The 27,443-nt window shown below is 39.0% G+C and overlaps 1 protein-coding gene across 3 annotated transcripts; it reads right to left on the bottom strand.

The window, feature by feature from the left end:
* Positions 1–1,613: 1,613 nt before the first annotated feature.
* On the bottom strand, positions 1,614–26,258 carry Oseg4 (intraflagellar transport protein Oseg4). Of its 3 annotated transcripts, none has more exons than XM_089740303.1 (22): positions 25,924–26,258; positions 25,729–25,840; positions 24,260–24,399; positions 22,765–22,867; positions 22,509–22,669; positions 21,403–21,550; positions 19,365–19,495; positions 18,708–18,911; positions 18,241–18,355; positions 18,044–18,157; positions 17,117–17,339; positions 16,813–17,038; positions 16,234–16,403; positions 15,394–15,609; positions 14,936–15,079; positions 12,606–12,729; positions 11,612–11,740; positions 11,348–11,441; positions 7,087–7,241; positions 6,337–6,423; positions 5,811–5,920; positions 1,614–2,085 (listed from the first exon to the last, which is right to left on the bottom strand). In XM_089740303.1, the coding sequence occupies exons 1-22, from the start codon at positions 25,945–25,947 to the stop codon at positions 1,914–1,916; spliced, it is 3,102 nt and encodes a 1,033-aa protein (XP_089596429.1). In that variant the 5' UTR covers positions 25,948–26,258; the 3' UTR covers positions 1,614–1,913. The 3 variants fall into 3 exon arrangements, with proteins under 3 accessions (XP_089596429.1, XP_089596430.1, XP_089596431.1); XM_089740304.1 differs by having other exon boundaries at positions 25,729–25,836; XM_089740305.1 differs by lacking the exon at positions 14,936–15,079.
* Positions 26,259–27,443: the final 1,185 nt, after the last annotated feature.

Below are 27,443 nucleotides of genomic sequence, written 5' to 3'. Positions count from 1 at the left end.
ATTTTCTCACACCAAACGGCTACACAACTACGCACGACAATCATAATCTTATCTTTTTCACTCGACACGGCGACGTTGAAGACATGCTGTCCTACATCCACTTGAAGATTAAATCATTACCGTGTTATCGTGATCTATTGTTAAATCGCCCTGACTATTTTACTCGAAGTCCGGGTTCGATTTACTGCCCGAAATCATTTTGTACTAAAAATATTTGGCATAATAATATGTATATTCATAACCGACAATAACGTTAATTTTCATATACAACGTATCTAAATATTTATAATATTATAAATCTTATAAATCTACGGGAAACTCAGTAAAATGTTTACTTGAATTGACCAACAATTAAGGCTATGAAAATAGTTACCATTCATGAGAGGAATCGTGATTATAGTAATTTGAAGTATTTTAAAGGCCTTTGAGAAACCTTGACAAAATTGATTATGGAATTAACTCATAAATTTCGATATTTTTCCCTGATAGCCTAATAGCTTAAGAGACTATTGCTGCTATAGGTACTCGGGTAGGTGAGCTTCTGAGAGAATTGCTAAACACAAGCCCTAGTAAGAATAGTGCTTCGCTGAATCTACCACCCGATCGGAATCACGGAAACCCACTGAGAAGATCCGGCGAGAAACTCAGTAGGTAAGTATGTATACGGGTTACTTCGCTCGTCGAACTTTTCATCGTAATTCATCATCATTAATCACGTAATTCAATATGGAAGGTGATCGGTGCTTGAAGATCCTAAAAGCACCGAGATTAGATCCGGGGCTTGACATGTTTCGGCCGACGGCGAGTTTGAGTTACCCTGTCGCCTGGGTCAGATATGTAATTAGCGACGGCTTCGATTATCATGATTCGCCGCTTTATCTATTGTCTAATAGCGTTCTGACGCTACTTTAGACTACTACTAGCTGTACCCGTCCGCTTCGCTGGGCATTAAAAATTAACATTATTATTTCTTACCCCCACAAAGATTCTCATCATTAACGCCCCCGCAACTGGCGTAGGGAGTCCAACACCCATATAAATATTAGCGTATCCATTAAGTACATTTTCTACATGGATACCAAGTTTCAAGTCAATCGGATGCATGGTTCAGTAGTTATAACGGAACATCCGTAAAAACCTTAGCCCACTGAGTTTCTCGCCGGATCTTCTCAGTGGGTCGCGTTTCCGATCCGGTGGTAGATTCTGCGAAGTACTGCTCTTGCTAGGGTCAGTGTTAGCAACACTCCAGTTTGAGCCCCGTGAGCTCACCTACAAACGTTAGGGCGAAGCTGAAATAGCCTCTCAAGGCTATCAGCATAGGTAAGAAAAAAAAACGTAAAAACCACTGTAGATTTATATATCAGTATAGATAGATACTAAATTTCTTTCTTGATTAATTAGATTTTACTTTGATATGAATTTAAATTAAAGATACAGACTGAAAAACTCATTACCTACTTCAATTCCAAATAAAGTCAAGTTTCTGAGGTCACGTTTTGCAATTAAAATTAGAAACAAATTTGTATTTTTTTTATATATTTAGTCAAGCTCTAAATATACTCACAAATAAGAATATCATAAGGGAGAGAAAGGAAGAAAAATAAAAGAACTGATTCAAAGTTCACACACACACATGTTACTAATCTTATTCGAGAGGACATAGAGAAATGTAGTTGAGAGACCATTCAGATGTGTTTTAACATTAACAAATTACTTATATAACTTATCAATAAGAAGAAATCATAAAATATTTTTAAATAGACCATTACTGGTCTTTACATAACCGAGATTAGAAAAATACTCATTTCGGGAGTCGCATAGATATCAGATTGTTATTTTTTTTTAAAATGGCCGCCGCTGCCACTGTCTGGTCGCTGCCTACCGTTGAGTACTGTTGCAAGCCTGTGTTCTGTTCAGACGAGCTCTGCGTGACACAAGGGACAAGAGTGCCTCAAGACGAGCTCGTGTCTGGGAGCGCGCGCGTCACACACGCGGCAACACCACAGCGTGTGCGAGCTGTGCAGACTCCGACCTGACACTGCGCACGTCTCCAGCTGCCACGAACACCGCGGACACGACGATACCCTAGTACAAAACATTATGTTACAACAAATATCATACCGACGCTTGAAAGGCAAACGTGACTAAGCGACAATTACTGCTTTGTACATAAATGATAGGCAATAACCATATTCGATGCGCAAAAAAATAAATTTCTAGGTCTATTAAAATCATTTCAATCCTACAGCTAGATTCGTTAAAATAGATTTTTTTTCAGGTATTTCAACTTTAAATTAGTCTACCGTAATGCCGGCCATTACATGCGGGCAAATATTCGTACATTATTTCGGAACGCTTGTATAGGGACTGTTAACGTGTTAATAAAGTTACTAGTTAATTTATGTTACATGCTTAATTATGTGTTAAATAATATAAAAATAATAACTGGTAACAAATTGTGCACGGTCATCTGGCCCCAATTTAGGATCCCCTGTGTTATGGGTAACAGACACCGATAAACATACTTACATACAGTGGTAAAACACTACCAACGATCTTTGACATTATGTAAGACACTTCACCGTATTCGTTTTTATTTTGAAATTAAACAATAAATAGGACAACAATATGTTCAACGATTTATCGTTTATTATGCCGGTCACTGACATGCGTGCAAATATTCGTACATTGTACGAATGTTTGCGCGCATGTGAAGGGCCGTCAAACATTCATTCGCAAACCTAGCGGCTGTGCAAATGGGTTCGCATACTCAATTTGCGAACCCGTTTGCGCTTCCTCCTACACTTGTTTACGAATGTCTCACGAATTTCTCCTCCTTTTTAATTCGTCAATAGAACATTGAAGAGAAAAAGAGTTTTGAATTCTTTCCCAGACATCATTAACAGCCATGCTGTTTTTATGGGATTTCTTTTGATGAAGATACGCTACACAGTAGACGTCACGAACTATGAAAATGGCGATACGTCCGTTACCTTCGCAATCGTCGGCGCAACTGGGCAAACGAATGCGTGGGAGACTACGCGAAGGTTCGTGGTTCGCGCGCTTTGATGTCTATTAAAAAACCGACACAGCTTGGAAAACCACGAATGAAGCGAAAATGTCCTACACTTGCGGGTTTGCGTATTCGTGCGCATGTGAGTGACCGGTGTAAAGTTCACGCATTGTCGCTTAGTCACGTTTGCCTTTCAAGCGTCGATACATACTAGGTAAATTACGTAATCCTTTGCAGTAATACATCTAAACAGATCAAATAATCTTAAAATACATATTAATTAGTTTATTCGATTTGTGAATTAGTAGACACGCAACCGCTACAACAATTTCTCCATTTCTCGCTTAAGAAAGTAATAGGTAGTACCTAGTCAGGTCATAAATTCTGTCACATGTTTAATGTAAAATAATTGAAACAAGTTTATTCATTATGTAACCATTCATACACCAAAATGAACTTAACAAAACATAGATTCTTATGACACTAAAGTTTATTCAAATTGACCTCCGTGATTTTGAATACAGGCCTTCAATCTGCGCGGCCAGTCGTTTATCGCAGCACGAACGAGGTCCATGTAAATATCGGCGGCTGCCTTACTCAAGGATGTCTTGAGTGACTCCTAATTGGGATGAGGCTTTGAGCACTCCTTTTCCTCCAAGTGTTGCCATATCTTGTAATCTAACGGATTCAAATGTGGACTGGAGGAGGGCCAGTCTTCGCGCCGGATGAAGTCGATTTCACGCGCCGCCAGCCAGTCTTGTGTGCTCTTCGCTCTATGAGCTGGCGCCGAATCTTGTTGGAATACCCAGTGCCTGTTATTGAACATGGTATGAGAAACAGGTTCCACAAGGTTCGTCAGAACTGTATTTTGATACACAACTGCATTCGTTTTTACACCTTTCTCACAAAAAAGTACCTCTGTTAAGCCCCAATAAGAAACTCCCAACCATACCATGAGCGAGGATGGAAAATGACCTCGTTGGACAGGCGGAATACGGTTGCTCGCTTCTTCACTATTGTGTGCGTACACCTTATCATTTTGTTTGTTGTAGCTCTCTTCTACGGTAAACATTTTTTCATCCGAAAAAAGAATTTCCCGATATTTTTTTCTCGCGTACCGCTTTAACAAAGCGCGGCAACTCTTCAATCTCAGGTCCATTAGACGAGCATTCAAACGATGTCCTGTTTTTCTTCGATATGCCCGAAGCTCTAAGTCTTCATTTAACACCCTTTTCACCGTGGTTCTGCTTAACCCCATCTGAAGGGCCAACAGTTTCTGCTTACGTTTGGGATTTCTTTGAATTCGCGCCTTCACAGCTTTTATCACTGCTGGAGTCCTAACAGACCGAGGGCGACCACTTCTTGACCTGTCATCTACACTAGAGTCTTCATTGTACCGTTTGATGGTACGATAAACGAATCTTTTGGTTATATTCAAATTGTAGAAGGTAGGTAGCTCGTAAAACTAATCAAACACAGTTGTAATCTACGTAGGTACATAGAAAAAAACACTGCTAATGTTATTCAGTTAAGTACCTACCATTTTACTTCACTGTTTTTAAATAGATTTCTTTTATCTTTAGTAGTTTCAGGCAAGTTTTAGTGTTTTCAATAAAAAAAATTGGAAAATAGTTTAAAAAGACAAATATCAATTCTTCGCTAATAATCTATTTTAGCATTTACCATTTTCTTCTTTCTCTTCTCTATCAGTTTATTAAGCGACTAGCTGTCCGACCCGTCCGCTTCGCTCGGCATTTCAAATTAACATTATTATTTCTCACCCCCACAAAGATTCTCATCATTAACGCCCCCGCAACTGGTGTAGGGAGTCCAACACTCATAGAAATATTAGCCTATCTATTAAGTACATGTATTTTCTACATGGATACCAAGTTTCAAGTCAATCGGATCCATGGTTCTGTTGTTATAACGGAAGATCCGTAAAAACCACTGTAGATTTATATATTAGTATAGATTCCTTTTTGTTTTATTCAGTAGTTGACGAGTTATATGTTACCATTAGAAATTTCTAGGTTAGGTAGAAAATATGTAGGTTTTTTTCAAAATCTCAGTAGCAACAAAATATATGACAAAGGAATACGCATTCATATAAAATGAACATAATGATTAAAAAGGAAATGAATTTCAATCATTGGGCGAACACACAACTAGTTGACAGACAGACAATCATCGTCCTGTCAATTTATATGTTTGATAGAGGAACTGTGAAAACGTGACTTTTTAAAAAAAAAACAGTGACTGTTTTATGATAATATATGGACCGCTGGTTCATGAAACGTGAACTATTCTGGTATAAGTTAATTATTGTTGTAACAATACTTCTGAAACCGCAATTACACGTTACGTTTGAAGGGTGGGACGCCCGGGATACAATCAGGATTTCAACCGCACTACTGAAGGTAAGCTGAAGTCGTCGTGGCCCGAAGGATAAGACGTCCGGTGCATTCGTATCTAGCGATGCACCGGTGTTCGAATCCCGCAGGCGGGTACTAATTTTTCTAATGAAATAAGTACCTAATAAATGTTCACGATGGACTTCCACGGGAAGGAAGAACATCGTGTAATAAAAATCAAACCCGCAAAACTATAATTTTCGTAATTACTGGTGGTAGGACCTCTTGCGAGTCCGCACGGATAGGTACCACAGCCACCACCACCAAAAAAAAAGGTAAGTGACGGCATTTAGATCGTGAAATGTATTAGCTCCGCTGAACACTTTCCAGCTGGCCGTTAGCTCGTGAGCCCTCTCGCATAAAGAAAAAAAAAACTTATTTACCACTCTGGCATTGAACCTTCACAATTCGGACACTCGATTCTGTTTCCTTTTGCATCTTTAGGTCTGCACCTCGTAAATATTTCCACTGCCAGATTCTCGAACACAGCAGGCTGTAACGTTTAGAGCAGAAAAGCTAGTTTTATTAAAACTATCTGTCATGTCTACAACTCATGAAAACGTATATAAATACAAAATGAAAAACATATAATTTTCTGTGCAAGGTTTACCTATTAGTTGACTTATTATAAAGTCTATTCATCTATCAATTAGATACCGGTGTTGGGACATGTTTTGAGCCCGCACTGGTGGGTAGCATCATCTTACTTATTTCTGCCGCAAACAATAATACGTTCTAATGCGATATCTAACAATGGCGCTTTAACAATTAATTTGAGACTTCAAACTTAAGGCGATGACAACGTCATTCACGCTAGTCTTTTGCTTCAGTAACAAGATACTAGCAGGCAGGCCGTGAGTTCGTTCAACTATATAAATCATAGATAAAAAAAAACAAAAATATACTCACGTCCATCGCTTCGAGTTTAATGAACGCCTTAGAAGCCAGGTCGAATGCTCGATTTTGAATAGCTATTGAGGCTATTGTGCACCAGGCCTACAAAAATAAATAGAATTAAGTAACGCGTAACATAAGCCATTCGAATAGGTACCTACTACCAATCTGGCTGTTCCGCGTAGTTACGCGGGAGTATCAGCCACAACTGTGAGTTCTGATTTGAAGATTAAAATAGCCGTATTACAGTAAGAATAAGGCTTTCACCTCATGTCTCAATATTAGCAGCGGTATTTACTTTGTGTCGTTTAAGGGATCCGGTCACCACTTTGGCTGTGAACTAGTTTGCCTATCTTATATATATATCTATCTTCTATATATATATAAATGAATTGCTGTTCGTTAGAATCAGTCTCGTAGAATCAGAATCGTGTTGAAATGTTCGTTAGTCTCGCTAAAACTCGAGAACGATTGGGACTAGACCGATTTGGTTAATTTTGGTCTTGAATTATTTGTGGAAGTCCAGAGAAGGTTTAAACGGTGGATAAATATGAAAATGTTCGGAATTAAATAAAAATAACAATTTTGTTTTCCCTTTGATGTGTCCCCCGTCGGGCGGATTTCTTTTGTTTGTTTCAAGTTTATTTTATACAAAAGTTTATTTTATTTATCGACTGAGGCACTACGAAGTCTGCCGGGTCGGCTAGTAACAAATAAAAATAGTTTGTGTGTGGTGGTGGGTGGGTCGTGACGAGTCGTTCTTACAGCGCGATGTTGTGCGGGGTGCAGCGCCGGTAGTAGCGCGTGCAGGCGGGCGGCGGCGCGCAGGGCGGCGTCGGGGCGCATCGGGGAGGCGGCTGTCGCCAGCCAGTGCTGCGCCGCCCCACGCCGCCACCACTCCGCTCCCGTGCACCCTGCCGCTGCACACGCCGGTAGCCGCTCATTAGATAACAGTTAAGGTACGCGTCCAAAGGCCCGCGCCGGACGCAAAAAAAAATTTTTTTACTTTTTTTTTGGCATCGCGCGGTTTGCGCATATGCCACTGACAAAAGCAGGGAAACTTTTATCACGATTTAAAAGGGCATTATTCACGGATTTATTTATTTATTTTTTATTGCCCTTTTAGGCAGACGAGCATACGGCCCACCTGATGGTGAGTAGTTACCGTCGCCCATGGACTTCAGCAATGCCAGGGGCAGAGCCAAGCCGCTGCCTACAGATATATTTTTTGCTCATAAATGCCGGTGCGTTCGGTGCGGGCGGCGCGGATAGTGGACGCAGTACCATGTGAAATCATACAAAGCAAAATAAAGTATTTTCAGATCTATGTGATCTTTTTTTTTTATTACTTAGATGGAAGGACGAACTCACAGCCCACCTGATGTTAAGTGGTTACTGGAGCCCATAGACATCTACAACGTAAATGTGCCACCCACCTTGAGATATAATTTCTAAGGTCTCAGTATAGTTACAACGGCTACCCCACCCATCGAACCGAAACGCATTACTGCTTCACGGCGGAAATAGGCGGGGTGGTGGTACCTACCCGTGCGGACTCCCAAGAGGTCCTACCACCAGTGAAAATTATTGATACTAGCTTCAAGATATTATCATCTCACGTCGAAATATGTATTTAATATTCTAAGAATAAAATATACAAGTCGTTTTAGTTATAAATGGGCAATCAAAAGTGTCTATAGTCGCAGTCTACGTCAAACTACGTTACAAGCTAATACTCGTAGTAGCATAGTTAAACTTTTGTTATTATTATTGACTGTGATTTCGTTCTCATTCATGATACAAGGTCGGGGAGGACACTCCTACGTCCATGAGCTCCAATAATACAAAACAGTAGGTAGGCCATGCATGAGCTCATTCGCTAATCTACAGCTATCATATAATTAAACTAATTTATTATTAAAAAAGAAATCAACACAAAAACTCTTTAATAAATATTATAATATTAACATTTCAAAAAGTATTTGTTTAAGATTAAACGCTGCCAACACATACTCAATTACTTTTTTATCCTACCTATTCTACGAGGGCGGGATGATAAGTAACTAGCCTCTGCTAAGGCGGAAATTTAACGCCGCTTCTAGGTCCTATAAGAGGGCTATTGCCAGGGCGAAGTCGGAGCACGTTGCCAGAATTGGCGAGCGACCGAAGAGCTATCGGCTCCCGAACCGTGCTTTCTGGTCGCTCCCTAAGGCTGCAGAAGGTAACTTCTGCAGGTCTAGTCTCCCACCATTACGCAAGTCCGATGACAGTCTGGCCCATAGTGCGAAAGAGAAGGCTGACCTTCTGGTCAAACTCTTCGCCTCGAACTCGACTGTGGACGACGGGGGTGCCACACCACCGAACATCCCCCGGTGTGATAGTTCCCTGCCGGAGATCTGCTTTACACAGTGTGCAGTCAGGCGGGAACTCCGACTCCTGAACGTCATAAGTCGAGTGGGCCGGACGGCATCCCTGCTGTGGTTCTGAAAAGGTGCGCCCCTGAGCTGACGCCTGCGCTAACGCGTTTGTATCGCCTCTCTTATTGCACTAACAGGGTTCCGTCTTCATGGAAGAACGCCCACGTCCACCCTATCCCCAAGAAGGGTGACCGGTCGGACCCATCGAGCTATAGGCCTATCGCGATAACTTCCTTGCTTTCCAAGGTGATGGAGCGAATTATAAATATACAACTCCTGAAGTATCTTGAAGATCGCCAGCTGATCAGTGACCGACAGTACGGTTTCCGTCACGGTCGCTCAGCAGGCCTTCGACAGGGTCTGGCATAGGGCACTTCTGTCGAAGCTACCATCTTACGGAATCCCCGAGGGTCTCTGCAAGTGGATCGCTAGCTCTTTGGATGGGCGGAGCATCACGGTTGTTGTAGACGGTGACTGTTCTGATACCATGACCATTAACGCTGGCGTTCCACAAGGTTCGGTGCTATCCCCCACGCTTTTCATCCTGTATATCAATAACATGCTGTCTATTGATGGCATGCATTGCTATGCGGATGACAGCACGGAGGATGCGCGATATATCGGCCATCAAAGTCTCTCTCGGAGCGTGGTGCAAGAGAGACGATCAAAACTTGTATCTGAAGTGGAGAACTCTCTGGGGCGAGTCTCCAAATGGGGTGAATTGAACCAAGTTCAGACGAAATATATTACAAATGACAAAAAAATAATAAAATTTTCACGCCACGAAATTCAAATTTAGAACACAGGTGGCCAGAGATTCGAATTTAAAAATGACATTATTATATATTTTTAATTTTAACTTTTAAATTATTATTTTTTTATTGCCCTTGTTGGCAGACGAGCATACGGCCCACCTGATGGTGAGTGGTTACCGTTGCCCATGGACTTCAGCAATGCCAGGGGCAGAGCCAAGCCGCTGCCTACCGCTTAATACTCTCCACAAGCCTCGTTTGAAGAAGGACATGTCATAGCGCTCGGGAAACACCGTGGAGGGGAGCTCATTCCATAGCCGGGTGGTACGTGGCAAAAAATATCTCTGGAAACGCACTGTGGATGACCGCAGTGGCTCCAGGTAGTATGGATGAACTCTACTCCGGTGGCCGGCGGTGCGATGGTAAAAACGAGATGTCGGTATCATCTCGAACAATTCCTCAGAGCACTCGCCATGGAACATACGGTACAGAATACAGAGGGAACCGAAGTCCCTCCGCAGACCCAGAGGTTCCGAACGATCCGTGAGAATGGGATTATCGACAATCCGAACGGCCCTTCTCTCTATGGAGTCAAATGGAAGAAGCTGGTATTTGGAAGCCCCGGCCCAGAGATGGGAGCAGAACTCCACGCGAGGCCGAACTTGTGCTTTATAAAGCAAAAGCCTTTGTCCAGGCGTGAAGTACCGCTTCGCTCTGTTGAGGACTCCCAGCATTTTGGACGCCAACTTGGCTTTGCCTTCCAAATGACTCCGAAACTGGACATCGCTCGAAATGTCGACCCCAAGTATCCCAATACTCTTGGAAGGTCTCAAAAGAACGGATACATCATATCCTAAGTGAGGAATTAAATATGAAAAAGTCATCGGCCCGTTGGGTGCCGCGATTGCTTACGCAGGATCACAAAAGGATTCGGGTACAAAACTCAAAAGAATGTCTGGACCGTTTCAGAGTAATAAGGCCAATTTTTTACGTCGATTTGTAACAACAGATGTAACATGGGTTCATTATTACACGCCAGAATCAAAAATTCAGTGAAAACAGTGGACGCAATCGGGATGCCCGGCTTCAAAAAAAGCCATGGCTGTAAAGTCGGCTGGAAAAGTGATGGCTTCCGTCTTTTGGGATGCAGATGGGATCTTGATGATAGATTACCTTCCAAAAGGTCAAATGGAGAATACTATGCTAAGCTTTTAGATAATTTTCATCAGTGTATTCAGCAAAAACGACCAGGTTTGGCGAAAAAAAAATCATCTTCCGCCAAGATACCGCTAGGGTTCACACATATGTTAAAGCTATAGCAAAAATCAACGAATTGAAGTATGATTTGCTGCCCCACCCACCTTATTCGCCTGATCTAGCACCATCAGACTTTCACTTATTCCCTAAGCTCAAAACTTTTTTAGGCGGACGGAAATTTGCCACAAATGATGAAGTCATAGCCGCTGTAGAGGAGTATTTTGCCAACCTCGAAAGATATCATTTTATGGAAGGCATTACTGCTTTAGAACGAAGATGGAATAAGTGCGTAGAGGTTCACAGAGACTATGTCGAAAAATAAAATTAATTTTATCACGGAAAGTTAAGTGTTTTATTATTAGGCTAGTTACTTATCATCCCGCCCTTGTAGTAACCTCGAGGTGTTATAATAGAATCTCCGGGCAAGTAGGTGAGCTCACGGGGCTCTAACCTGAGGACGTTGCTAACACTAGCCCTAGCAAGAGCAGCGCTTCGCAGAGTCTACTACCGGATCGGACACGCGACCTACTGAGAAGATCCGGCGAGAAACTCAGTGAGCTGCAATTACCATTATTACATTTTATTACACATAACTCTTACCTCCTGGGTTTTGATTGTACAAGTGACCCGCCAGTATGTATAGCTTCTTTATTCGCAGAGGTGATGCATTTTTTGAAGCTTCGACATTAGCCAACTGAAACATAAGCCGGGAATAGAGAACTTGGCACTGATAAATATAATTAAAGAAATTCGCAAAAATATTAATCTATGAATGGAAATAGGGATTTTGGTGGTTTCTATGTGTTTAAAACGACATCTTGTGTAATCTGATTGTGTCAAATCTTTGGAATTATTTAAACTTACCTGAAACGCCATATTAGCAGCCTGAATAGTTCGACCACTCTCTTTAAGTTGTATTATATACTGTATGGATGGCTGCTCATTTATTTTACTGTCCAAGAGTTCAGCGTCATTTTGTTTTAATTTTGTATCCTGAAAATATTTATTTTAAGTTTATAGAACTGAAAATAAGTATGATTTAGACAAGGGGAAAATTGCTTTCCTCCCGAGGTATTATGACGCTGTCGGAATAAAAAATCAAGAGAACTTGACAATATTTAAGTTTATAGAACTGAAAATAAGTATGATTTAGACAAGGGGAAAATTGCTTTCCTCCCGAGGTATTATGACGCTGTCGGAATAAAAAATCAAGAGAACTTGACAATAAACTCCTATTAAGAACCAGAATGTACCTACTTCGAAAGGCAAAAAATTATTACCAGACTTAATTTTATCGTAGTGATCACCGCTGCATACCTACTATTTATTGTGTGTAACCAAAGAAACCAAAGATTTTCTGATGATATTCAAGAATTACTACACGATACAATTATATAAAATCTACAATGAGATTAAAATATCATATCATTAATTGGCAAGCAACACTGAACACAAAACAACGAATTCAACAACAAGCAGACCCATTAATTTATTCCGTATATTTTTTTGGATAGTTGTCTTTCTAGTTTTTCCGTTTCTTATATTTTATGCAGTATATTTCCACAATCTTAGCAGTAATGCCACGTGATAATCAATTATAACGCGCTGTGACTACACATGTCAATTTAAATAACGTGATCGTCGCATTTTTGCTAATTCTGTGCTGCACGATTGGCTAATCAAACCTTTAATACTGTTACTAGCTAGTTAGGTTACTACCTAGGTATCTATTGGTTCCTAATCGTAGGACACAACTTGTGTTGCCAACATCGTGTGTGTCCGATCACTACACCTATCCGGCACGCAGTCTCAGCTTCGCTGTAGGCTTGTGTGGTTCTCTGAGTATTTTAGAACGTACCTTTGTGGTTCTCGGAGAACTTATGAATAATTTGGAAAGTGATTCGTTATCCTCTAATGCCATGTAACATTTCTTCAATCCTTCTGTGTTATTGGACATTTTATAGTATTCCAAAGCAGCGCTCCTGTAAAAGTTTGCGCGTCCAACACGTAAAATGAGCACAAAAAAGGTGGAAGGTTGAAACGGAATTGCTGTGAAGACAGTACCTACCGGCCATAGTTACAGAAAAAGATTTTTCAAACACTTTTTTTTATCTTTCGTTGTATCAGATTAGGACATACTGTTTGTCCATGGTGCGAAGTAGCAACGCTTTCCGGCTTGTAGGGTGAGAAAAATTTAGACTTTGACCATATCTCACAAGGTGTATTTTTTTTATTTTTTATTGCTTAGATGTGTGGACGAGCTCACAGCCCACCTGGTGTTAAGTGGTTACTGGAGCCCATAGACATCTACAACGTAAAAGCGCCACACACCTTGAGATATAGTTCTAAGGTCTCAGTATAGTCACAACGGCTGCCCCACCCTTCAAACCGAAACGCATTACTGCTTCACGGCAGAAATAGGCGGGGCGGTGGTACCTACCCGTGCGGACTCACAAGAGGTCCTACCACCAGTAATTACGCAAATTATAATTTTGCGGGTTTGATTTTTACTGCACGATGTTATTCCTTCACCGTGGAAGTCAATCGTGAACATTTGTTGAGTACGTATTTCATTAGAAAAATTGGTACCCGCCAGCGAGATTCGAACACCGGTGCATCGCTCGATACGAATGCACCGGACGTCTTATCCTTTAGGCCACGACGACTATGTATGGTAGTGTTCACGCAATTTTTATTTGTTTTTATTTTATTTTTATCATCGCACCTCCCGCCATTGGAGCAGAGTTCATCCATATTATCTGGAACCGCTGCGTTCATCGACAGTGCGTTTCCAGAGATCTTTTTTGCCACCTACAATCCGGCTTTGGAATGAACTCCCCTCCACGGTGTTTTCCGAGCGCTATGACATGTCCTTCTTCAAACGAGGCTTGCGGAGAGTACTTAATGGCAGTAATACAGTAGGCAGCGGCTTGGCTCTGCCCCTGGTATTGCTGACGTCCATGAGCGACGGTGACCACTTACCATCAGGTGGGCCGTATGCTCGTCTGCCTAAAAAGGCAATAAAAAAAATCACAACACCAGGTCGGCCGTGAGTGCGTCAACCCATACAAGGCAGTAAAAAAATATTTTTAAAAACATACAAGTATTTAAAGCACATGCAAATAGGACGCGAAGTCTAATTGAGTGACTGCGTACTTCTTTCCGCGAACGCATAAAGTAGGGTTATGTCGGTACTAGTAACGCTATCTGTTGTCAAATAGTAAAACCGGATATCAGAAAGACTAGTACTGTCGTAAATATTTTTGAAAATTGTATATACGTCGTGTCGACTATAATAGGGTTGCTTAAACAACATGTAGGAAGTTAGTAATCTGTTCTACACGAAGCGACACAACGAACAGGTCACCTTCACCTGAAGCGAAGCGAAGCGAAAGGTGAATTTTGATATCGAAGTCGACCTTAAGTGTCTTAATAATTAAACTGAGTTTTAATTAGTAGTTTGAGAGTTTTTATTTATTCCTAGCGCATAACAGTTTTGTCAAAAATTTGTTACTTCTTCACGCTTTTAACGTCGGGTACTTTTCATTATTTCAAACTAATTTCTAATACGTTCAAGTAAATTTGCCGCACTGTCTCTACTAAAAGCAGAACGTTAAAGGATTATTAAGGAGATTTCGTTTTACACAAATACATGATTTCAAAAACGACTCAAAAACTTATATCTTATCACCTCCACTTCACCTCCACAATATTTTATATAAAGTATCATTACGTTCCCACCATTAGTTTATAAATTATTCTATACTAGTTGACCCGGCAGACTTCGTGATGCCTCAATCGATAAATAAAAGATCTAAGCATTTGTATGAAATAAACTTGAAACAAACAAAAGAAATCCGTCCGACGGGGGACACATCAAAGGGAAAACAAAATTGTTATTTTTAATTAATTCCGAACATTTTCATATTTATCCACATTTTAAACCTTCTCTGGACTTCCACAAATCATTCAAGACCAAAATTAGCCAAATCGGTCCGGTCGTTCTCGAGTTTTAGCGAGACTAACGAACAGCAATTCATTTATATATATATAGATAGATATAAATTATTCTATGTTAAATTTGGATCATAAACATAATGCAAATGCATTTCGATCGCCAGCCAAGATCGCCTGCGAGTGCTGTAGTTTGGTTAGTAGGTAGTGAGACGAAACAAAGTTACTATTCACCAATTTTGTCTATCAATGTAGAAGTCCCCAATATTGACGTAGGCTTGTTTAATGTGTGCATCGGTGGTGTTCGCCGACATTTTCAAAAGTTCAACCACACGAAACCAATGTCCTAAACGCTTACGTAAAGCTATAGCTAAATCTCTGAAACAGAGAGCGATATGTTTTTATTTTATTATTTCAACACCTTGTATTACAAATACAAATGTTACGAACAATGTGTAGTTTAAATTTTTTTGGACACTGGATAAAGTAAATTGAAAATAATATAACATGTAGGTATATAGCATATAATTAACATTTCAGAAATTGGATTGACACTTGATAAAGGTTGTTAATAGTATGGTAATTAAACAAAATCCAAGATTAATAAATCTGAGAATAAGATTTGGAACATTTACTCTTTAAAAATTACATATCACTATTATTTTCACAGTGATTTTTACCCGTACACTCACCGTCTGTCTTCATTTAAATAAATCTTTTCAGCGGCATCGAAGTCTTTGAAATATGCCATTATTTCGGCTTTCTTAAGGGCACTGGAATGTAGTGCATTCAGTCGCGATACAAATTTAATTCCTGCGTAATCATTTCGCCTAACAAACGCAGCTTCGACCGTTTCGACTGCGTTCTCAGATTCAAATTTCCTCAAGGCCGCTTCAGCGAGCAGTAACCTGTGCCATAGAAAGACACAGTACAGATGTACAGCTCATTCACATTTGAGGCTGTCAGCGCAAAAGTGCCCTAATCTTATCATAGTATGGAGATAATGAGGTTCGAATTTTCTTTTACACTGTTTCGTAGGCAAAAGCAATACGGACAATAGTACATTGTGCACCAAGGGAGAAAAGTAGGACATTTCTTCCCGCGTGTAAAATTCCCGCATTTTAGGTGCGTGAGAGCAGACGTAGACACTAACGCGCATGCGCACTTGTCAGTACCCAGGGAGGAAAAAATACACTTTCTTCTCTGTACAGCGGGAGGAAAAGTTAGACTTTCTTCCCTGTACAGCGGGAGGAAAACCAAACTTTCGGCGTAGGTAGGAGAAAAATGGGTTAGACCACTTTTGCACTGACGGCCTCATTTATAAGCTGCATCATCAAAATTCAAACACAAACAAAATCCGAATGAATAACAGCGCTCACAACGTTGAACTTTTTTTTCTACCTATTCTAGGGACCTCGAGGGTTCATACTAGATTCACCGAACAAGTGTTGAACTACATATAAATCATTTGCAAATTGATGAGTCGAGTTCTAGTTGGGAATGTAACTAAAAACGTTAAAGTTACTACTGACCATAATTGCGGATGGGGATTATCTTTTATAAAGTTTTCCGCTTCTTTCAATCCGACTTTTTCAATGAGCTGCCTCGTGTCTCTGAGCGATTTCACTTCGACACGTACTATGTGTTGCGATGAGCATTTGTCAGACAAGTTATCCAATAATGCTGTAGTTATTTCCAGTTCCTTAAAATCAGAACATTGTTGAGAGTTTACTTACTTAGTTTAGTTTACTTTTTAGTGGTGGCAGGACCTCTTGTGAGTCCGCACGGGTAGGTACCACCACCCCCGTGAAGCAGTAATGCGTTTCGGTTTGAAGGGCGGGGCAGCCGTTTTAACTATACTGGGACCTTAGAACTGATATCTCAAGGTGGGTAGCGCATTTACGTCGTAGATGTCTATGGGCTCCAGTAACCACTTAACACCAGGTTAGGCTCGTCCAACGATATAAGCAATAAAAAAAAAACAAAAGAAGATAGATTTAGGCAATCCAGCCGCTTCATAACAGAAACCGACATAATTACTTCAGTACGCCGCGTAGGGCACCGGTGACCTACACGGCAGTCAACGTGTTAAGAGCCACGATAATGTTTACCTTAAATTTACATAGATAACCCTGCATGACGAGCGGCTCCTCGGGCTCGTTATCCCGCATGACGTAGAGTCGCGCCTTCTCAGCCGCAGCCAGCATGTGAGGGTTGTCCGTGGCCCACATCGCGCTCCACACGTCCTTGCGCAACGCTTGACCGACACTTATATTATTTGACATATCGGTGTCCAAAATATGTAGACATCCCGGCTGATCGATAACTAGAAACTTACTAAAACAAACCTGTGTATTACTAACGTCTTTTTTTTTATTCGCAAAATTTCAAGAATCGCGGTACGTGTGACTTTACCTTGAATTAGAATTCAAGCTCATTTTATACGGTCTTGAATTAATGTTGATCGACGTGATTCTTTTGAAGCTTAGTAAAGAGAACAGCAGTATCGTACCGGAATCTCGACCGATCAGTAGATGACTGTCGGAGCACGCGAGACAACATATCGTGTCGTCTTGAAACGCGGTACCGTTAGCTGTTAATAAAGTACCGTCGGGATGGAACAGCTGTTCTGAAGTCACTGAAAAATATTTAACAGCGTTGAAGTACAATTATCTATTTTTTAAACATAACGTTACATTTCTTATAGGCGTACTAATAATGATTATTGTTTTGACTGTTGTTAACCTTACGATTATATCATAATTGTATCGTAAGGTATCATGGTGGTAAGATATACCAATATGCCTGCATGGGTGCGAAACATCAATTTGTCTACTTCAATCGCGAAGAAATGTTGCTTTTGCAAGGAAAAACAGCCGTAAACATAAGTAAAGTGTGCATTTTATCGGCGACGGTACCCAGACGAGGAGGTCGCGTGGAAGCGGAGTACGGGAGGGGGGGGGGGAACAAAACGTGATGACAGACGCGTGCGCAACACCAACATAATCGAATAAAATAAAATTATAAACAGCAGTAATAAAAGGATAAAAATATAATTTTATCATTTAGTTCAATTCCTGAACACATTTGGTTTATAAAATGAGTACCAGCCTGCGGGTTTCAAACACCGGCACGGTCGCATCGCTCGACACGGCACTGGCCGTCTTATGCTTTAGACAAAGACGATTTCAAATAAAAAAAAAATGTGTGTAATCTTATAACCAAAAGCGATTATTAGACTTAAAGTAAAAAATGTATATAAGAAAAAGCTGATACATATATCTACAAGTACATATTACGTTTAAATAATAAAATTCGCAAAATCCGCATAGGTATACGCACATGATCGTGACGGAGTTGAAAATTTCCATACCATGAAGGACTCTTTCGATGCAGCTACTGCAATAGCTTTGCTATTGATTGTAACATAAGCCATGGATACGTTTACTGTTTTAGCTGAAAATTTTAAAAGAGTTATTTCATATTAAGAACTTTAGATTAACGTTTCCGTTTAAGTTTCATTAACTTTGAACGCTGACCGTCACACTGGATTCCCTGTTGATTCGATATTAAAAGCGTATTTACTGTTGCAATTATACAATACTCTTCTGCTCCATACATATCGATAACGTCAGGTATATGATTCACCCAAGACTGAAATAAAATAATAGTGATAATAAGCGGAGCACAGGTTTAGTGTATTTTTAGTAAAAAACTCACTTATATTTTAGAGCGCTTAGTCGATTATCCATATTGGTTTATTAAATTGTTATAATTATATTAGTGTAAGTTTGTATTAATGAACACGTGGCAAAGTGACAAGGCTGACAAGACGTGGATGAGGAGAGCCAAAGACCGGGCTCACTGGTGTGGATTGGGAGAGGCCTATATCCAGCAGTGGACGACTGTGGGCTGATGATGATGATGGACAAAATTAATGGTGATGTGGTGTACAAAAATAATAATGATAATATGCTGATGGTATAAAAGAAAAGTTAACTAATACCTGGTTAGTTGCAGTGTCCCAAAAAGTAACAGTTTCAGCGCCAGATATGAAAGCTAACGTATTTCTGTAGAAGGCGTATTTGTGATCCGGTCTCACATTTGCAAAATATATGAACGAATCTACCGCTATAGCGAGTCGCAGCGAGCGCTTCTCCCACGACAGTGCTCTCATTGTACCACCTGGTACCCTTAAAGTTCTTATATGCTGAAAAATCAAATAAAATTACCACTTTTTTTAAGTCCTTTTTGGACAACGCAATACTTAAGCTGCTGATATTAAGAAATTATTTTAAGTAATTATCATAGTGTTTCCTGTATTAAATTGGCCAATCACTGGTTTCCTTTCGAAAAATGAAACTGTAATTCATAACTTAATGGACATGAAAAGTCGATGGCCTTCAGTTCAGTATTAGTTCAGTTCAATATTTCTAAAAGATTAATAAGAATAATTTCGTTTCATTTATACATAATATATAAATGTTAAAAATAATATAAAAATTACGCAACACATAAGAAAAGGCGCAATCGTAAATAATACTATACTACATACTATATTACATACATACTTACATATTATACTAAGTATTATATGAAGCTACTAGATAATCTACTTACAATATTATTTACGAAAAAGTTCTTTAAAATTTGGAAAACTCACCTCCCCATACGCAGTAAAAAATTGCACTACATTTGTATTATCGCTAGTGTGACCTGCTACAGCTAGTACTGTACCAATGTGGTTCCAATGACAATCAATTGTCGTCATATTCGTATCTATTAGAATACTATCTGTAAAATTTATTAATTTTAATCAAAATTTTATTAAATGTCACTTCAGTTTAATAGGTACAAAGTTCAGTGACGTTTGTGGTTAGTGTGCTTAGTGCGAGTTTTTTAACGTTCCCGATAGCGTAAAAGTTAGCACATATTTGTATGGAATGGGATCGTTTGCATACGTTTGCCGCTAGGGGCGCTGTTCCAACTGCATACAAAATTGGCTTAACTTCTACGCTATCGAGAACGTTAAGAAACTCGCTCTAAGCACACTGATACATTAAGCCTACACGTATCAAGTAACTACGATGGGGCTTAAGTCTTGGTGAGAAGTACCATTATTTATGTTTACGTATCAGACTAGCCGTAAACTAATGTTTCTAGACCTTTTTATAGGCACTCGGGCGCCCACTGAGTTTCTCGCCGGATCTTCTCAGAGGGTCGCGATTCCAATTCGGTGGTAGGTTCTGCGAATCACTGGTCTTACTAGGGCTAGCGTTAACAAATTCACCCGTACGGGCGTAGCTGGGATAGCCTCTTAGGCTACCAGCGAATAAGTAGGGGAAAAACGCTCTGTGTGCTTAGTTTTGTAACGTTCTCAATAAGTAAAGTTTAACTCAAATTTCTATGGAGTTGGAACATTTGCCTACGTTTGGCGCTGTTCTAACAATAGTTACAAAGCAACGCGGCTGTGTACCGATGTCCTCCTACCTATATCTGCCGTCAAACAGTTGTTCTATTTTAAAGGTTAGGCCACGATTGCTATACCATTATGTTATTGAATTCAATTATATCTTCAACTAGTTTTTCACCGCGACTTCGTCCGCGTGGAATAGTTACTTTGGGATAAGGCAAAATTTTATACGCGACTTCATTTATGTAGAAGGTGAAAATATTTTGAATAATAGAATATTAAGGAGCTATTTAATGTTCCAAAATCACGCTTTTAACCGACTTGAAAAGAGGAGGTTATCAATTAGTACACAATTTTTTTATCTATGTAGGTATGTTCACCGACTTCTTGAGAATACTTGAACCGATTCTGATAATTCTTTTTTCTTTTTTTTTTTGTTCGAAAGGGTAGACTTCCAGAATGATCCTGTAATCGTCCATCATTTCAAAGCCTATCTTGAAGTGATATGGGTGTTTTTTGTGTTTATTCTGTGCCGCCGCGTACCGGCGCGGCCATCCGGAGCCTTGTACATCGCTATTACGCGCTTAATCATTATTTTGCTGCGATTATTATTTTAAAACTGCGATATCTTTTCTAAGATACTCATTAAAATGAAATGACGTAAAGGGCAAATTTCTCTTAAATTTAATACTTGAATGAATAACGTATTTATTTGGATAAGAGTTAATATCGTCTTTAGAAACACACCTTCACAAATAACGCTTTATTTTAAAACAAATTTGGTTAGCATAAAAAAGGTTATAGTGAGCCAACCTTAAAATATAATAGATATATGCTTTCGCGGACTTTTTTTTAAATTTTTAAAGAGAATCAGTTCTGTCATACATTATTTTGGCGTACCTTTAATCGTTTTCATAGCGCACGCAGCGGAAGCTCTCGAAAGAAGAAAAAAACCCGATTTTGAAGCATTCTTTATTAATGCTCCGCTCTTATTGTTTTTAGCGTGATGCTATATAGCCTATAGCCTATCTCCAAAAATAGACTATCTAACACTGAAATAATTTTTCAAATTGGACCAGTGGTTCCTGAGATTAGCGCGTTCAACCAAACAAACAATCTCTTTAGCTTTATAATATTAATTACAGAATAGTATAGATTATGTATCTTAATGTGAGTAGCGGCTTTAAGATGTGCTGACTATATTATCCGCCTAACATCGAGTGGATAGTGAACAGTTGCGGGCGTTATAGCTAATTGGAAAAGTACAAGACCAGATTCATATACCAACCTTCTTCAATGCAATTCTTCATGAGTAACAGCATACCTCCACGGTAACAAACTGCTAAAACAGGTCTATTGCGTGGAGCCGTGCCAGGAAACCAATCCATTGTAGTTACTTCCATAGGTCCAGTAATGCCATTCACAGCTACTGGCATCTTTTTTAACAGGTATACAATATAATAATATAAATACTTTAACGAAAATTTTCAATTTTTTTTTTTTATTGCTTAGATGGGTGGACGAGCTCACAGCCCACCTGATGTTAAGTGGTTACTGGAGCCCATAGACATCTACAACGTAAATGCGCCACCCACCTTGAGATATAAGTTGTAAGGTCTCAGTATAGTTACAACGGCTGCCCCACCCTTCAAACCGAAACGCATTACTGCTTCACGGCAGAAATAGGCAGGGCGGTGGTACCTACCCGCGCGGACTCACAACAGGTCCTACCACCAGTAAATATTATATTATATTATGTAGAACTATGGCCTAGCGGCCTGTTCGTTTATAACAGGGGTTCCCAAACTTTTGTCTACTGCCCACTTCGAGAATAAATTATTTTTTAGCGCTCCCGTTTTTTCACCTACTTAAAAACCACTATAGCGAGAGCTCAGTCGGCGTCTAAGTCCTCCTAGATGAAATTACAAATCGCCTCCCAAGCCTCGACACAACGCCCCCATTTTTTTTCTGGGTCTCTTACCACTCCCATAGCCCACTGAGTTTCTCGCCGGATCTTCTCAGTGTGTCGCGTTTCCGATCTGGTGTTAGATTCTGCGAAGCACTGCTCTTGCTAGGGCCAGTGTTAGCAATTCTCCGGTTTGAGCCCCGTGAGCTCACCTACAAACGTTAGGATGAAGCTGAAATAGCCTCTTAAGGCTATCAGCATACGTAGGGAAAAAAAACACTCCCTTTAGGCTTTCAGTGCCCACAAGAGGCGTTATCGTCCACTTTCGGAAAGGCTGGCATATAAGATAAAAAATGTCTAATGCATTCCAAGCAAATTTTTGGACATCTTATGATCCATATCATTACATTATTATATTTTTAGTTAGTTCGAATAATTAATTTATTTGTGAATTTTATGTATTATGAAGAAAACAATTCGAACATTACCATAAAGTTTCCTTGGTCGTCATATAAATGCAGTTCCCCATTACTTAATGCAAAAAGTAGACTTGAATTATCCGGAGACCATTGAACAGCAGCCAAGCCTGGTCCTTTTATATCTTTACCCCACACTCGAGATCCATCTACAGAACCAACGATTACAGCTCCTAAAATTTAAACAAATGGGACTCAAGCATTATTGTGTGATATTTTTTAGTAGTTTAAGTTTTTTTTTTATATTCATTTAAATTTTGTAACAAACCATCTTCATAGGCAATGCAAATTTTTTGTCCATCTGAACCCCAACACATACTGGAAACAGTTGATTTATTTCTATTATTTATCATTTCTTCATACCAAGATCCCTGAAAGTTGTTAACATAAAAATAATTAGAATGATAAGAATGATACACTGGGAGTAAGGAAAAGGCTTCGGAAAATAACGACATCGAATTGAATACCAAAAAGTAACACATTAGTAAGCTAATGTATATTCAAGAATTTTACCAATCACCAATCATGGGCTAACCAGATACTCCCAACCATGGATAGCATTAAATAATGGTCCAGCTATGCATGAGGGAATGTGTCCTAACCAATCACAGTCCTTTAACAAATCCCGCAGGCGGGTACCAATTTTACTAATGAAATACGTACTCAACAAACGTTCACGATTGACTTCCACGGTGAAGGAATAACATCGTGTAATAAAAATCAAACCCGCAAACTTATAATTTGCGTAATTACTGGTGGTAGGACCTCTTGTGAGTCCGCGCGGGTAGGTACCACCAGCCTGCCTATTTCTGCCGTGAAGCAGTAATGCGTTTCGATTAGAAGGGTGGGGCAGCCGTTGTAACTATACTGAGACCTTAGAACTTATATCTCAAGGTGGGTGGCGCATTTACGTTCTAGATGTCTATGGGCTCCAGTAACCACTTAACACCAGGTGGGCTATGAGTTCGTCCACCCATCTAAGCAATAAAAATAAATAAAAATATCTGTATATTTTTGGAGTTGCAGACAGATCTCTATGCAATCTTACATAGTGACAGATGAGACATATGCTCACTTCTTATAGAGTTCTTAATAACTTTATGAGGTTGTCAGCAACATCAAGAGGCTGATTGACATCCTAGAGGCGGTTGGATGGTGCAGAATGCGAAATTTTCCAAAATTTGTAGACTGTATATTTACAGAACCAGGCTCATACTTAAGATTCAAGATACATGTTTGAGAATTCAAAGTATGATACAGTACATTATTCATAATAATTACATCAATTAATGGCATACCTATCAAGCCATGAATATCAAAAGCTAATTATGCAAATGAATATGGTTTTCTGTTTCTATTGAGGTTGTGCAGAAAATATTGTCATAATTTTCACTTTAGACAATCAGTTCTGCTACATATTTTATCGACGCTTGAAAGGCAAAAGTGACTAAGCGACAATAACTGATTTGTACATAAATGATAGGCAATAACCTTATTCGATGCGCAAAAAAAATATATATTTCTAGGTCTATTAAAATCATTTCAATCCTACAGCTACTAGCTAGATTCTATTACAGCTGGATTCATTAAAATAAATTTTGTTTTCAGGTATTTCAACTTTAAATTAGTCTACTGTAAAGTTCACGCATTGTCGCTTAGTCACGTTTGCCTTTCAAGCGTCGTTATGAATATTAAGCATTTTAAAGACATTGAAGAATAATGTAAAATTTTGTGATGCTATTTTCTGGTATATAGTCTTGTACCTTGTATAGCATCCATACAATAATGACACCATGTTCATCACTAGTTGTTAGTTTCTGGAAAACTTCATTCCATATTGCCACACATATTTGGCCAGTGTGACCCTCGAGACTCAAATTCATTGACAAATTTCCTCCACCACCTGGAAAAATGTTGGAAAGGCAAAATTGTTCTATATAACTTTTGTTTGATACAATTTGAACAATTTCAGCTATAAGATATTTATTTAGTGTTTACCACACATTATAATTTAATAGCATTACACCACAACTCTAGGGAGAGAGGTTTAGATTAAGTAGAAGTGGCATTGGATTGGTCACACATTAAGAAAGCCCAATACCCACCTATCCAAGAGCCCTGACCTGGAAAGTGTTTGGCAAAAGGAAGAGAACAACTTGGCATTGCTCAGTAGAGCAGGTTTTTTTTTTTTTTTTTATTGCCTAGGTGTGTGGACGAGCTCACAGCCCACCTGGTGTTAAGTGGTTACTGGAACCCATAGACATCTACAATGTAAATGCGCCACACACCTTGAGATATAAGTTCTAAGGTCTCAGTATAGTTACAACGGCTGCACCGCCCTTCAAACTGAAACGCATTACTGCTTCACGGCAGAAATAGGCGGGGCGGTGGTACCTACCCGTGCGGACTCACAAGAGGTCCTACCACCAGTAAAAATGAATGGGGCATCTTGGGCATTATGTGGAAGGAAGTAGAACAGACTGCCTCAGACTGATGCAAATGAAAGAATTCGTTTCGAGTCCTAAGCCGCAGCAGAGGAAAGAAGAAGAATAAGACAACCCAAGTTTGACTTTACCAGTTACCAGCTATAGGCAGCAGCTTGGCTCTACTCCTGGCATTGCTGAAGTCCATGTGTGACGGTAACCGCCCACCATCAGGTGGGCCGTATGCTAGTTAGACTACATGGGCAATAAAAAAAATAAAAAAGTTACCGGTAACTAACTTTTATTTTTGCAAATTTTTACACAAAATAATAAGATATAAGGGCTAATAGAAAGATAGATTAGAGTTGAGAGTAATCAAGTTTTTTACTAATTATCTTTATGTTGAAGACATCCTTAATTGAAGAAAGATGGTAAGTAGTACAGACATGAAAACAATTTTAAAATAATGTTTTTTTTATATATTTTTTATTGCTTATGTTTTATGAATTACATCTTTCTAATGTTCAGTTACTATTGCAGTCGTAAAAACTGCTAAAATAGGATCAATAGTCTCAAATAGTGCAATGGAGAAAAGAGAAATGGTCCCTTTGCAATTATTTATTTACCTTTAGAATTAGTTTATTAGTAGATAGTTTATTTTTCCTACCTCAGTTTAATAACATTCTTCAGGATGCTATTTAATGCAACCTAAGTGTCAGGATATAAGATAAAATCTCAAATTCGGTTTTTGTTAGCTTTGTGTATATGAATGAATTACGAGCATTGGAAACATTTTAAGTCATATTTACCCGATTCCAATTTTAAAACTTTTAACATCCCTTCTTCTCCACCAACTGCAATATATCCCGATGAATGATTCCATGATATGCAAGAAACTTTTGACTGCTTTGGGATGGCTATCTAAAATTAGGTATTAGGAAGATTACACGAAACATTTACACGTTGCCATGGAAACAAGAATCAAAACAATAAATTAAAATCACCTTTTTACTCATGTAAATAAACATTATGTACTTTTCCTAATTATTAGACAATATAACATTACAATGCAATAAATTTAAACGAATACAATTAACTTTTAGTGTAGGATTTATGCTGTATTGAGCTTCCGATTATATGCATCCTGGAACTTCTAAATCCTCGGTAAACGTAGCAGGTATGTATTAAGACATCTATGTTATTTGTTTTGCTTTTATTTTATATTTTGAACCCTGGAAGTAGCTCTAATTAGAAGCAATTAAAAGTTACTCCAGCACTTAATAAGTGTATTAACTTTACAGCTGTTTACCGGTTTTTAAATTTGAAGTCTTATTTTGGAATAAGAAAATAAAATTTATCATAGACATTCTTTGTTATTTCTTCGTTACGTTCAGCAAAGGAAACTTAGCTCATACAACTAAACTTTATAATAAAGATCTGAAGGCATGTGTGTGTATGAATAACTTGATTAAACAATTTAATAAATATTCTCATAATAACACAGCAAGAGAGTGGTATGAATGGCTTTTTTATATATGAACCCAAGAATCAGTACCTAGTGATTTTTTCGAATTCCTCACATTTGTGCACTTTTGCATACTAAGCGATTATTATTCTGCACTATTATGCTGTGAAAGGTAAAAATATGTAAAATAGGTAAAAATAGATAATAACTGTGAAGTATAGTTAAAATTAAACAAAACTTTATGTCTCGCGTTCCCACAAAAAAATATTAAAGTGTGAATATTATGTAACTCCCAAAAAACAAATTTAGATCATTCAACAGAATAAGGTAGTTTTGTCATTGAAAGAAATGCCTTTAAAACAACCACCAGTTGGACAATAATCTTAAAAGGTAAAATATTAAAGTCCCAGTCAAATGATTTATTTATTTAACTTGTTCGCATAATCAGATATAACTTTAAACGGACAATAAAATCTTTCATATTATATATTATTTTTATAGGGGCCGAAGCCATGTGATTCATCTAAATATTGAAATGAATCAATGAAAAGAATTAATTCCAAAGTCGTCGTGGTCTAAAGGATAAGACATCCGGTGCATTCTTATCTAGCGATGTAACGATGTTCCAATCCCGCAAGCGAATACCAATTTTTCTAATGAAATACGTACTTGACAAATATTCACGATTGACTTTCGCGGTGAAGGAATAGCATCGCGTAATAAAAATCAAACCTGCAAAATTATAATTTGGGTAATAATTACTGTTGGTAGGCTTGTGAGTCCACGCGGGTAGGTACCATCACCCTGCCTATTTTAATCCTAAAACAGCAGTGCCTTTCGGTTTGAAGGGTGGGACTTTGTATCTATACTCAGACCTTAGAACTCATATCTCAAGGTGGGTGGCAACATCTAGATTGTAGATGTCGATAGGCTCCGGTAGCCACCTAACACCAGACGGGCTATGAACTCGTCCACCCATTTAGGCAATAAAAAAAATCAACATCGCCAAGAATCAATAAGTCCCCATTCGCAGTCGTTGTGCTTTATTAAGAGCAAGGT

Source organism: Bombyx mandarina, chromosome 04, assembly GCF_030267445.1.
Source record: "Bombyx mandarina strain Sakado chromosome 04, ASM3026744v2".
Classification (NCBI taxonomy): domain Eukaryota; kingdom Metazoa; phylum Arthropoda; class Insecta; order Lepidoptera; family Bombycidae; genus Bombyx; species Bombyx mandarina.
This window is presented reverse-complemented; position numbering and strand designations above follow the sequence as displayed.